This window comes from Moschus berezovskii, chromosome 6 (genome assembly GCF_049115385.1).
Source record: "Moschus berezovskii isolate FMDL1 chromosome 6, NW_MosBer_1.0, whole genome shotgun sequence".
Classification (NCBI taxonomy): domain Eukaryota; kingdom Metazoa; phylum Chordata; class Mammalia; order Artiodactyla; family Moschidae; genus Moschus; species Moschus berezovskii.
Window position 1 is genome coordinate 119,453,671 of NC_142465.1, and position 12,801 is coordinate 119,466,471.

At 55.4% G+C, this 12,801-nt stretch overlaps 1 protein-coding gene across 1 annotated transcript; it reads left to right on the forward strand.

Annotated features, from left to right (window-relative positions):
• Positions 1-507: 507 nt before the first annotated feature.
• On the forward strand, positions 508-9,123 carry UPK3A (uroplakin 3A). The gene is made up of 6 exons (XM_055395917.2): positions 508-639; positions 1,601-1,756; positions 2,543-2,822; positions 4,354-4,436; positions 6,741-6,873; positions 8,786-9,123. Exons 1-6 carry the CDS (start codon positions 588-590, stop codon positions 8,943-8,945), a joined length of 864 nt encoding a protein of 287 aa, XP_055251892.2. The 5' UTR covers positions 508-587; the 3' UTR covers positions 8,946-9,123.
• The last annotated feature ends 3,678 nt before the right edge of the window (positions 9,124-12,801 follow it).

Sequence of the window (12,801 nt, forward strand, 5' to 3'; positions counted from 1 at the left end):
CAGCCTTGGCAAGTCCCTGGCCTCCCCAGACCTTGGCCCTGCACCTATGAACTGAAAGGGTCACACCAGAGGTCTCTGGACAGCTCACACACCCAGGACTTCAAAGTTTCCACGACACCACGTTCACCCGTTAACCTGTTTCACCTTCACAAGAGCCCAGTGAGTGGCACATAGCAGGGTTTCCATAAACAGAATCAAGGGCCTCTTTACAGTGTGGAAACAGGCTCAGAGAGGGGCTGGTTTGCCCTCAAGGTCTCATTAGGTGAGAAACGCCCTGAAAACACCACTCAATCCTCAGTACAAAGCGCTTTGGTCAGGGGATGCGGGGCGGGGGGGGGGGGGCGGGGAGGGGGTGCAGGGTGGGGGGAGGTTCCGTGGGGATGGATTTGTGCCCTGAGCACCTCGGGTCCCGGTGGAGCCCGGGCGGGTTTATGCAAATATCCTGCGAGGAGGCTGAGGATTGGCTGGCTCGGGTCGGGGCGGGGCGTGCCCTTGGCCCAGGGCCGACAGGTGCGCCTGCGGGACAGGCGCGGTCCAAGCTCGCCCCCTGGACCACCGACCCGTCCTGTCGCAGCTTCTCCCAGGCGATGCCTCCGCTCTGGGTCGTGCTGGCGCTGGGCTGCCTACGACTTGGCTCCGGTAAGCGGGGAATGAGAAAGGGCGGGGTGATCTGTGCCCACCGTGGACGGGGCGTGTCCTGCGCCCCCCGATTCTCCTGAAGGATCCTGAGAGGCACCTGGATGGGAACTTGACTTACTCACTCCAGGAATAGGCGTGGGTGCCCTGCTCTGCACCAGGCCCTGTGCAGGCTCTGGGGACCCAGATAGGACTACTAATAGCTAACATTGATTATTAAGCTTTCTCTGATGGGAATTCAAGGGCTCTGTGCTGGCTGTTACACAGGAGCTGCGGGAGAGCAGGGGAGGGTCTGGACTAGATTCATGGTGATGCTTTGACTCGGGAGGGGAGTTACATTTTTAGGTGAAGGAGCAGCACGGGAGGAGGGGGGCTGTCAGGTCTACCCTGGGAACCTCCTGCCCATTGTCCATCGGTGTGGCTGGAGCATGAGGTCAGGGGATGAGCATACAGGTCAGGCTGGGGACCCATGAGGCAAGGCCCAGAGCTTCAGGGCCTCACTGCCCCTCCAGAGAGGCTGGATCGCATTGGAGAGCAGTGGGGAGCCCCTAAGCGGCCCAGCGGGAAGGGGTTGCAGTCAGCTTTGCAGGTCAGAGAGCAGAGGGTGGGGGAGGGCTGGTTACCAGAGTCCAGATGAAGAGGGTGGGCTCAGACCAGAGAGATGCACGGGAGGGGCTGTGGGGTTCTTGGCGACCAAGTGTCTGTTGGGGGGAGCGAGAGGGCAGCAGTTCAGCTGGATTGCCCGGTTTCTGCTCAGGATGGCTGGGCAGGGGGAGGGGAACAGGGACTCTCCCCACGTCTGAGACAGGCTCCTGAGATGGCCTGTGGGGAGAGGGAAACCCAGTGCCTGGCACCAGCAAGTGCGCACTGGCTGCAGGCGTGCACATGTGGGCGTGCAGGTGGCTGCCCGTGGGTGCGGGCAGTCCTGCTGGGGGTCAGCTCCCATCCTCACTGCCTCCTCCAGGTGTGAACCTCCAGCCCCAACTGGCTAGCGTGACCTTTGCCACCAACAACCCCACCCTCACCACAGTGGCCTTGGAGAAGCCCCTCTGCATGTTTGACAGCTCAGCCACCGTGCACGGCACCCACGAGGTCTATCTCTACGTGCTGGCCGACTCGGGTAAGGGTCCTGCTGCCCTCAGGCTGCTCTGAAAGGGGCTTTGACCTGTCTGCGGGGAGGAGCGGGGGAGACAAGGCAAGGGGCACTCCATCCATGCAAACCACCCCAGGCACCTCACTAACACACTCTGGTATCTGCTCTGTGCCAGCCCTGGGCTGGGAACATCTGCCCTGGAGGGACATCGAGTCTAGAGGGGGAAATAACAGCATTGATCACGGAGCACTTAGGTCCTCCTTGGTGCTTTGCAGACCTTAGAACTAATCGTTACAACCTGCCTGAAAGGTGTCTGTTAGGATGCCCATCATAGGGGCAAATAATCGGGGCCCAGAGAGGCAGAGTGACTCGTGGGAGCTCCTGAGCTGGAGAGCAAATCAAAGTCTCTGGTCCTCAAGCTCAAGTCCCTCCCAAGGCTTCCCAAGGTGGTTTGAATCCGTGTTTGGGAGATGTGCTGGCTCTGGGCCAGCCCCACCTATTCACTGGCAGTGATCCTGGGGTCCGAGAGGCGGAGCCCAATGACCGCCTCTTAGCTTTCGGCCATTTACAACAGCTCGTGTAAGGCCCTGATCTTACTGACTGCCTGCCCATGTCCAATCCCAGCCTGTGGGCACGGCAGAGTGTTTCCCTCGCATTTCACAAAGGGTCTAGAGAGATACAGTGAGTAGGCCAAGATCACCCAGCAAGTAAGGAAGAGGTCCCAAGAGCCAGCTCGGCCCTGGTGTAGAGAGGATGCTAAGGGACGTTTGTTGAATGACTGAGTGAGCGGCTCAGCCCGCACTGCCTCCACAGCCAGCCTCAGGAACGCCTCTGTGCAGGACAGCACCAAGACCCCTCTCAGCTCGACATTCCAGCAGGCCAACGGGGGGAGGACCGGGCCCTACAAGGCCGCGGCCTTTGACCTGACCCCGTGTAGCGACTCGCCCAGTTTGGATGCTGTCCGGGATGTGTCCCGGGCCTCGGAGATCCTGAACGCGTACCTGATCAGGGTGGGCGCCAACGGGACCTGCCTGTCGGACCCCAACTTCCAGGGCCTCTGCAACCCACCCCTGTCCGCAGCCACGGAATACAGGTGAGTGTGAGCAGCTGCTGGAAGACGGCACGTGAGCCCCAGCCCCGACTCGGTGTGGGGGAAGAAGGCTGCCTAGAGCTGGGTGAAGCATCAGAGGCCACATTCCTTCAGAGCCTACCACATGCCAGGACCATCCTGGGTACCACAAAGGATTCCTGGCTTCTTGGGCGGGCGACCGTGCACAGGGCCCTGTGCTCAGAGGGACTCCCTCTTGGCTTAACACTCTGCCATCACCATCTTGAAATCCTTAAATGTTTAAACAAGGGGCCACATTTTCCCTTTTGCACTGGGCCCCACAAAGTACACACCTGATCCTGGCCCATCACCCATGTAGCAGTTTGTTTGACAGGGAAGGAACAGTGGTCCAGATGCGGAAGGGGGTCACTTTGAGAAAGTTGGGGCTCAACGTGAAGGCTTCTCCCTGCTCTCCACAGTGTACCCTATCGTGGCCCACCCCAGAACCGAGGGTCCCCGATTTATTTTCACACCTATGTCCTGAGCGTCTTCTCGGGGCCGAGTTGGGGGCTCAGCTGTGACCCGGGTCCGGGGGTCTTACCCAGTGCCAAGCCTTGACTACACCCACTCCAGTGCCCATGGAGACACCTGGATGGGGGTCTCTGTACCCTTGGGGCCACATCTGGACCCAGGATGTCACTTACCTCCATCCTGTCTCACAGCCCTCTCCTCCCCTCACCTCAGCCAGCAGGCAGGACTTGAGTCCTGGATGTCCTTGCCCCCGCCCTCGACTCTTACCTCTGACCTTGTTCTTCATGGGAGAAAACCTCTCCCTCCCACTTGAGCCCACCCTACCTAAGGGACTCATCCCAGCCTCTGGAATTCCCATTTTCAAACCTGTCAAAGCAGGGGATTAAGCAAAATCCTGGATGGTATGAAGATTTTAAGGATCTTCTTTTTTTTTTTAAGTGTCAAACTAGAGGGTGTTGATTTCTCTGATCTCAGAACATTCATCCTTTTTAACTGAAGGTGAAGAAGGCCTAAGGCTCTGGGTATTCTGTACTGGTCACCTGATCTTCCTTTATGATTTGCAACACTTTTTTGGGATTTTCTGCCTATAAACTTAGCCCTTATCAGAGGGCAGCGGGGTTGCAAACAGTTATTATTCCCTTGGTTTGTTTTTTTAAAGTCACTTTTGTGAGACCAAGGACCAGGCTAGGAATAGAGGAAGGCAAAAATGCAAAGAGGACAAATGGGTCAATACTCTGCAAATTAGCTATGAGCGTCATATATGTGACAGAGAAACAGGGGCTCCCAGAGGGCGAGCGTAGGCGCTGAGGGCTTCGTGGAGGAGGTGTCTGAGCTGGGGAAGCAGCCCAGGGGGAAGGTGATGCCAATGCAAAGTCCAGCAGCAGCCTGCTGCCAGAACACCCCCTGCCACCCCACCCCTTGTGGCCACCTAGATTTTCATCTCCCACAAGTCCCGGTTCTGTCCCCAACCCCCCAGTCCCACCCCCTCCCCATGGCCAAGGCTCACAGGATGGATAGAAGTCATCCCCGCTCCACTTCTTTCCAGGTTCAAGTACGTCCTGGTCAACATGTCCTCGGGCTTGGTACAGGACCAGACCCTATGGTCAGACCCCATTCGCACCGACCGCCGTAAGTGGTGGGCCCCGGGTGGGCCGGGGGTGGTCCTCAAGGGGACCTGGGCAAGCAGACTCAAGCTGTCACTCGGAAAATTCTCCCCAGACATGGGCAGGTCACTGGATTAATAATTTTCCCCGAGACCTCATCCTTGCCCGCTCCTTCCCGCCCTTCCTCGAGGGCCAGACCATGTGACACAGGACGGTGGAGGACTTGCGGGTGTTTGGACAGCTGGCTCGGGTGTTATGGGCTTCCCTGGTGGCTCAGGGGTAAAGAATCTGCCTGCCAATGCAGGAGACGTGGGTTCGATCCCTGGGTCAGGAAGATCCCCTGGAGGAGGAAATGGCAACCCACTCCAGTTTTCTTGCCTGGAGAATCCCATGGACAGAGAAGCCTGGTGGGTTACAGTCCATGGGGTCACAAAGAGTCGGACAGGACTGAGCAACTAAGTACACACTGGTTAACTGGACAGGCATTACTGGAGATAGAATCAGCCAGCGTGTTCAGCCCTGATGATGCATTTACCTCCAAAGGGCAGGGAGCTTATCGTGCATTTAGACCCTAACCCGCCCCCTTGTTGAACCCTGCCACGACAACATCATTATCACGTAAGATGGTTCCAGAGGCATCTCAGCCACAGGGGCAGGAACCCTGGAGGCAGCAGGGTGCCATTCTCCTGGAGATCTCTGTGGTTTTTCTAAAGTGGGGCATTTTGCAGGCCCAAGCATCTGCCTCTGGTCCTGCCTGTCTGTCCTCAAACCTCCAGCTGTGTTCTCAACACAGATCTGAGGTTTATGAATTCAGAATCTTATCTGTTGAAGCTTAGGGGAAACAGAAGTGATTTCCCAGTGTAATTTCGACGACCCATGACCCTAATTTTAGACCTCCCCAGGACTTCCCTGGTGGTCCAGTGGTTAGGACTCCGCACTTTCACTGCTGGGGGCCCAGAATCAATCCCTTTTCAGGGAACTAAGATCCCACAGGCTGCATGGCACAACCAAAAAAAATCAAAGAACCCCCCTGCCACTCACAGTGATCTTGTGGGTCAATTAGGGCTCTGCGAGGTCGCCTGAGGTCACAGGGCCAGTGAGAGTGCAGATGGGCAGGCCTGGGTGCGACTGGGTGGTTCCTTCCCATCCTCTGGCGGCACGGCCATGTTCTCTGGTCCCACTGGATCGATACTGACCTGGGACCAAGAGTCCCAAGTTCAATCCTAGCTGCTGAGCCTCACTGCTGTGTGAGCCCTTCAGGATCTCAGTTTTCCCATCTGAGAAATGGGAAGGACTGTCCTTGCCCTGTTTCCCCAGAAGGGCTCCTTTGGGCAGTCCAGATGAAAGCCCCAGGCCTTGCTCTCTAAGGCAGGGCCTAGAGATCAGTCCACGTGGAGAGCGTGCCCTTGGTGACCAGACAGACCTACGGCTTGAGGCTGGAGTCCGAGCCCCGTTGAACAGGCACGCAATCTCCCTAAGCTGCAGTAAGCGATCTGCAAAACAGGGTCTCATGGGATCTACCTGGGACACTGGAAGGGAAGCGGCCAGCTCACAGGAGGACCTATAATGATTTGTCCACTTAGTTCCAATGGGTGACACTGGTCAGAGCAGAGAAAAGCCACGGTCCCCTGGCTCCATTAGATTAGGGACCTTTCAGTTCAGTTCAGTCACTCAGTCATGTCAGACTCTTTGTGATCCCATGAACTGCAGCACGCCAGGCTTCCCTGTCCTTCACTATCTCCCAGAGTTTACTCAAACTCATGTCCATCAAGTCGGTGATGCCATTCAACCATCTCATCCTCTGTCGTCCCCTTCTCCTCCTGCCTTCAATCTTTCCCAGCATCAGGGTCTTTTCAAATGAGTCAGTTCTTCCCATCAGGTGGCCAAAGTATTGGAGTTTCAGCTTCAACATCAGACCTTCCAATGAACACCCAGGATTGACCTCCTTTAGGATGGACTGGTTGGATCTCCTTGCAGTCCAATGGACTCTCAAGAGTCTTCTCCAACACCACAGTTCAAAAGCATCAGTTCTTCAGTGCTCAGCTTTCTTTGCTCCGCCTGTATTTTGTTTGTAATCTGTATCCCATCCGTCTTCACTGGAAGACTTGAGACCGTTTCTCATTTAAAATCATGCAAAAGACAGTGATAAGGGGGCGAGAGTAGACACACGCAGACAAAGCTGGGGAGTGGAATACGACCTCAGGCCCAGGCGGAGGCGCTGACCTGGCCTCGCCTCATCCCTGAGATTGTTGGCCACCCCACCCACCCCCATCCCTGGGAGGAGGCTGGGCGATGCAGTGTCTGGGGAGTGACCGCCTGCCTCCCGCAGTCACCCCGTACTCGGCGATAGACACGTGGCCAGGCCGGCGGAGTGGGGGTATGATCGTCATCACGTCTATCCTGGGCTCCCTGCCCTTCTTCCTGCTCGTCGGCTTTGCTGGCGCCATCGTCCTCAGCCTCGTGTGAGTATCTGCCAGCTGGGGGCTGTGGCCCTTGAGGACACACCCCACGGGAGGCTCTTCTGAGGTGGGGAGAGCCTGGGAGCAAAGCTGCCTTCTGCCCTGGGTGGGGTGGGGGTGTCCAGTGAGGCAGGAGCAGGGTCCCGGGGAGGCCCAGGTCAAGTCTTCAGCTGGGTAAGAGGGGCTCAGCACTGAGGCCCTGTGGGTAGACCCCAGCTCCGACACAGCGGTGGGTCCTGGGCAAGGATCGGGCTGGCCGAAAAGTTGGTTCGGGCTTTTCGTGTCATCTTATGGAAAAACCCAAACAAACTTTTTGGCCAACCTCGTATCTTATGCTTCTGTGCCTCAGTGTCCGCTTCTGGAGAATGGAGACTGGTCAACACTGTCTGCCCCGAGGAGTTGCGAGGGAGACGTGAAATAGTCCCGCTACTGTACGGCCCACTGAGCACTTAGGCAGTTGTTGTTCAGTCACTCAGTCGTGTCCGACTCTCTGTGACCCATGGACGGCAGCACGCCAGGTTTCCCTGTCCTTCATTGACTCCTGGAGTTTGCTCAAATTCATGTCCATTGAGTTGGTGATGCCATCCAACCATCACAGCCTCTGCTGTCCCCTTCTCCTCCTGCCCTCACTCTTTCCCAGCATCAGGGTCTTTTCCAGTGTCAGGACGGAATCCAGGTACTAAAAACAGGTCTTAGCTTTTGTTATCAGGATGGGGACACCGAGGTCTGTGGTGGGAAGAGAGGCCCAAGGTCACAGAACCCATTAAAACGGAGCTGGCCCCAAGCTCCCAAGTCACCTGAGTCCACTGACAACTCTGATGTGCATCTATTTAGGTTAGGACTGGAGGGTTCCCTGGGGTGTCTGGAGCAGCCTACAGAGCTGCCTGATGGGAAGACAGGCATGCAGTCACAGGGTGGAGCAGGGAGTGGATCAAGGCACCCACGGGTGCAGGTGCTGTGGGAATCCGGAGGAGAGCAGTGCAGATCCTCCCTGGAGTATCAGGGTGGCCTTCCTGGAGGAAGGAACAGCAGGAACAAATTCTTATCAGGACTGGGATGAACTGAAAATTCATGTGCGGTGCGCATCTCAGCAAGAGAGGCAGGAGATCCAGGCGGCTTTAAAGAAGGAGAGTGGGGGTGCTTGTCCCAGTGTGGGTGGAGAGGGTGGATAGAAAAGCTTCTTAGAGTGGGTGAAATTAAGTGGAGAAGTAGAAATTAGCCAGGCAGATTTAAAGACATGTGGGGTGGGTGAAGGACAGAGTAGGGAGACGGCAGTGACCTTGGAAATCAGATTGCTCTCTGACATTTAGGTTAATAAAAACAAATAGTAGATGAGATTAGCCACCAAGGGACTGGTCTGTCTGGCCAGATCTGGGAGCAGGTGGGATGTGGTCACGTCCCTCCCTCCCTTTGGGCAGCATCCTAACCACGGTCCTGTTATCTGACCTCAGTCTGGCTCTTCCATTGGTCTCTCCTACCTCCTGTATCCCAGTTCCAGCTGCCCCAGGTCCCCATTCTTGCCCCAGACACACCCCAGTCCTTCCTATCAAATGTCTGCGATGCCTTTCTGTGCCTCCACTCTCTTCCTTTAAGGCCAGACTAACTGCCCCCTCCTCCAGGAAGCCCTCCAGTAGCTTCCCTCCCTGGACTTGTCCACTCTGCCTGGTCATTGTATGCTGTGGTCTGTCTCCCATAGAATCTTAGCTCTCTGGGGACATCTGTCCAGCTCAGTAAAACTTGTAATTTGTCCACCCAGTTCCAAAACAGTGACACTTTCCTTAACTTGGGGCCTGGCACACAGGAAACAGTCCAGAAAGACTGGTCTTTTGAATGAAGGCCGAGAAAGGTCCCAGCCTAGCTGAGAGTGGGGGGTTAGCTCTGCGCCCCTAACCCCAGCTCTGTTCATCTCTGTCAGGGATAGGGGCGATGCTGATGGGGCAACAAGCCACGACTCCCAGATCACGCAGGAGGCTGTCCCCAAGTCCCTGGGGACCTCAGAGCCCTCATACACGTCTGTGAACCGGGGGCCGCCCCTGGACAGGGCCGAGGTGTATGCCAGCAAGCTCCAGGACTGAGCCCGGCACCTCTTCTGGGCAGCCACAGTCCCTCCGAGGGCCTTGCCCGGGGGTCTGCAGGGAACAGTGTTCACACCCGTACCCCACCCAAGGCGAACAAACACAGGCCTGTGGATCCAACTACAGGAAAGCGCTTAACAAAACCTTCCCGAGACTTTGAGTTCAATAAAGATGTACAGAAGGACGGAGTGAGATGCTGAATGAACGAGCGAGTCGCTGCCACTGTGGGGGTCGCACTGTTTCTCCAGGGGGCGGGGGCAGGGCTTTCAGTCAAGGCGATGGTGCAGAGGGTAAGATCAGGGCTGGTGGCACACCCTCTCCTCTGGAAGATGGGAAATCAGCGCCCCCATGGGCTCACGGGAGCTTTAGGGGCCGGCCCTATGGCAGGTTCAAGTACGTCCTGGTCAACATGCCCTCGGGCTTGGTACAGGACCAGACCCTATGGTCGGACCCCATCCGCACCGACCACGGTAAGGGTGGTCCCCAGGTGGGCCAGGGGTGGTCCTCAAGGGAACCTGGGCAAGCAGACTCATGCCGTCACTCAGAAAGTTCCCCCCAGATACAGGCAGTTCACTGGATGAATAGTTTTCCGTGAGACCTCATCCTCGCCCGCTCCCTCCCTCCCTTCCTCGAGGGCCAGATCACGTGACACAGGAAGGTGGAGGACTTGCGGGAGTTTGGCCAGCTGGTGCGAGTGTTACGGGCTTCCCTGGCGGCTCCAGGGTAAAGAATCTGCCTGCCAAGGCAGGAGACGTGGGTTCGATCCCTGGGTCAGGAAGATCCCCTGGAGGAGGAAATGGCAACCCACTCCAGTATTGTTGCCTGGAGAATTCCATGCAGAGGAGCCTGGCGGGCTACAGTCTAAGGGGTCTCAAAGAGTCAGACAGGACTGAGCGACTAAGCATGCACGCACACCAGAGGGGGCCCACGTGTGGTCATTAGATGCTGTTTGGGAATTACTGGCTTTGAGGTCCTGGAAACCAGTCTGGGCCCGGGTGCGACTCTGAGGGCAGCTCGTCCTGTCAGCACGTTCCCCTCTGTCCCCGTCAGCTCTTCATCTCTGGAGCTCAGCTTCCTCATCTGCAAATGGTTGATGCAGACAGTTAAGGGCCATGCACGCCTGGGTCCCTTCACAGCTTTCTCTGAGGACCGCCCCAGAGGTGACACGGGGGAGAGGCACCGAGTCCTCCAGGGGGCCAGACGGGCTCTGCCAGTCCCGGGTCTCCGCTCAGATGACTCAATGCTGTCTTCTGAGCCAGGTAGCAAGACTGATTGCCTTTCTGGGGTGTGCAAAACAAGCCAGCCCCACTTCCCATCACTGAAAGAAGAGGTTGCTCAGGGGACTTCCCTGACAGCCCAGTGGTTAAGACTCCCTGCTTCCGATGCAGCGGGCAGGGTTTGACGCCTAGGCGAGGAACTCAGATCCCACATGCCACGGGGTGGCCAAAAAAGAGAAGAGTTTTGTCATAGCAGGTTTGGTTAAAGCAGGAAACTACCTGACACTGTGAGAAAGCACCCCCGTGGGCTGATGGGCTGCTCTCAGGACACCGGACCGTCCTCCAGGGCCACGGATGCTAGACATGTCCAGAGGCACCAGAGGGGTCCATAGCTGACAAGGCAGGAGGCCCCCGTGGAAAAGGGGTAAACCATCTTTGGGGAGTTGGGGATTGGGGCAGTGAGCTTGGATTCAAGGGCAGAGGTCAAGCATTTGCCAGCTTCCAGCCAGTTCTAATTAATCAGCAGAACAATCCAAGCTGGGGGGTGGGGGTGGGCAGGAGAGGCTGGGCTTGGCTCCTGGGTTCTGGGCTGGACTCAGACTTCCCAGAAACATTTAATGATACATACCCACAGAAGAATGCTCAAACTACCGCACAATTGCACTCATCTCACACGCTAGTAAAGTCATGCTCAAAATTCTCCAAGCCAGGCTTCAGCAGTATGTAAACCGTGAACTCCCAGATGTTCAAGCAGGTTTTAGAAAAGGCAGAGGCACCAGAGATCAAATTGCCAACATCCGCTGGATCATGGAGAAAGCAAGAGAGTTTCAGAAAAACATCTATTTCTGCTTCATTGACTATGCCAAAGCCTTTGACTGTGTGGATCACAATAAACTGCGGAACATTCTGAAAGAGATGGGAATCCCAGACCACCTGACCTGCCTCTTGAGAAACCTGTATGCAGGTCAGGAAGCAACAGTTAGAACCGGTCATGGAACAACAGACTGGTTCCAAATAGGAAAAGGTGTACGTCAAGGTTGTATATTGTCACCTTGCTTATTTAACTTATATGCAGAGTACATCATGAGGAACGCTGGGCTGGAAGAAGCACAAGCTGGAATCAAGATTGCTGGGAGAAATATCAATAACCTCAGATATGCAGATGACACTACCCTTATGGCAGAAAGTGAAGAGGAACTCAAAAGCCTCTTGATGAAAGTGAAAGAGGAGAGTGAAAAGGTTGGCTTGAAGCTCAACATTCAGAAAACAAAGATCATGGCATCTGGTCCCATCACTTCATGGGAAATAGATGGAGAAACAGTGGAAACAGTGTCAGACTTTGTTTTCTTGGGCTCCAAAATCACTGCAGATGCTGATTGCAGCCATGAAATTAAAAGACGCTTGCTCCTTGGAAGGAAAGTTATGACCAACCTTGATAGTATATTAAAAAGCAGAGACATTACTTTGCCGACCAAGGTCCGTCTAGTCAAGGCAATGGTTTTTCCCGTGGTCATGTATGGATGTGAGAGTTGGACTGTGAAGAAAGCTGATCGCCGAAGAATCGATGCTTTTGAACTGTGGTGTTGGAGAAGACTCTTGAGAGTCCCTTATACTGCAAGGAGATCCAACCAGTCCATTCTAAAGGAGATCAACCCTGGATGTTCATTGGAGGGACTGATGCTAAAGCTGAAACTCCAATACTTTGGCCACCTCATGCGACGAGTTGACTCACTGGAAAAGACTCTGATGCTGGGAAAGGTTGGGGGCGGGAGGAGAAGGGGACGACGGAGAATGAGATGGCTGGATGGCATCACCGATTCTGTGGACATGAGTTTGAGTGTACTCCGGGAGTTGGTGATGGACAGGGAGGCCTGGCGTGCTGTGATTCATGGGGTCGCGGAGAGTCGGACACGACTGAGCGACTGAACTGAACTGAACTGAACCCACAGAAGTGATTTTTCTGGCTCATGTCTCAGATTCTGAAGGAGCCCCTCCTCCCACGACTGAGAGACCAGGGCTTCCACGCTGAGTTTTCCACCTCTGCACAGATGTGGCTTCCCCTCCCTCCCATCTCAGGCGTGGTTCATCAACGAGCTGATCACCGTAGATAGGCTGTGTGACCGGGGCACGCACATACCCTCTCTGCGCTTCTCTGACTGCCACTGTGCATAGAGAGTCAGGCTGCTTGGGAAGGTTGCTCCAAAAGAGGTGATTTTTTTCTGAAATATAATCAATCCCAAGGGAATGTCATTCAATTGAATCCACTGAAACCCTGAGTCCCAAACTTAGGAAAACTTGGAGTCACCCATCTGCTCATAATAGAAATGCACAGAGGAGTTGTCAGAGGGGAGACCCTGGACAGAGCATGGTCTGACCTTGGACACACAGGTCAGGTTAGACGTGCTGTAAGAACCAGAGGTAGGATGCCCCTCCCCACCCACCAGGGCAGGCAGAGCCAGGAGGGCTTCTTGGAGGAGGCAGTGCTTTTCTCAATTTCCTACCATTTGTAACCCAGAGCTCCTGAGGCCAGAGGTCATGTTTCATGCCCTGTCCCTGACAGACAGGTTCTCATTAAAGAGTAAAAATTTCCTGGAATGCCCTATATCTTTCTTGTTTCTTCATTTTTAAAGGAATAATTC

Coding starts and splice junctions, on each gene's coding strand:
- UPK3A (XM_055395917.2), top strand. CDS start 588: ATGCCTCCGCTCTGGGTCGTGCTGGCGCTGGGCTGCCTACGACTTGGC. Junction 640..1,600: donor CTGCCTACGACTTGGCTCCG/GTAAGCGGGGAA, acceptor TGCCTCCTCCAG/GTGTGAACCTCCAGCCCCAA. Junction 2,823..4,353: donor TCCGCAGCCACGGAATACAG/GTGAGTGTGAGC, acceptor ACTTCTTTCCAG/GTTCAAGTACGTCCTGGTCA.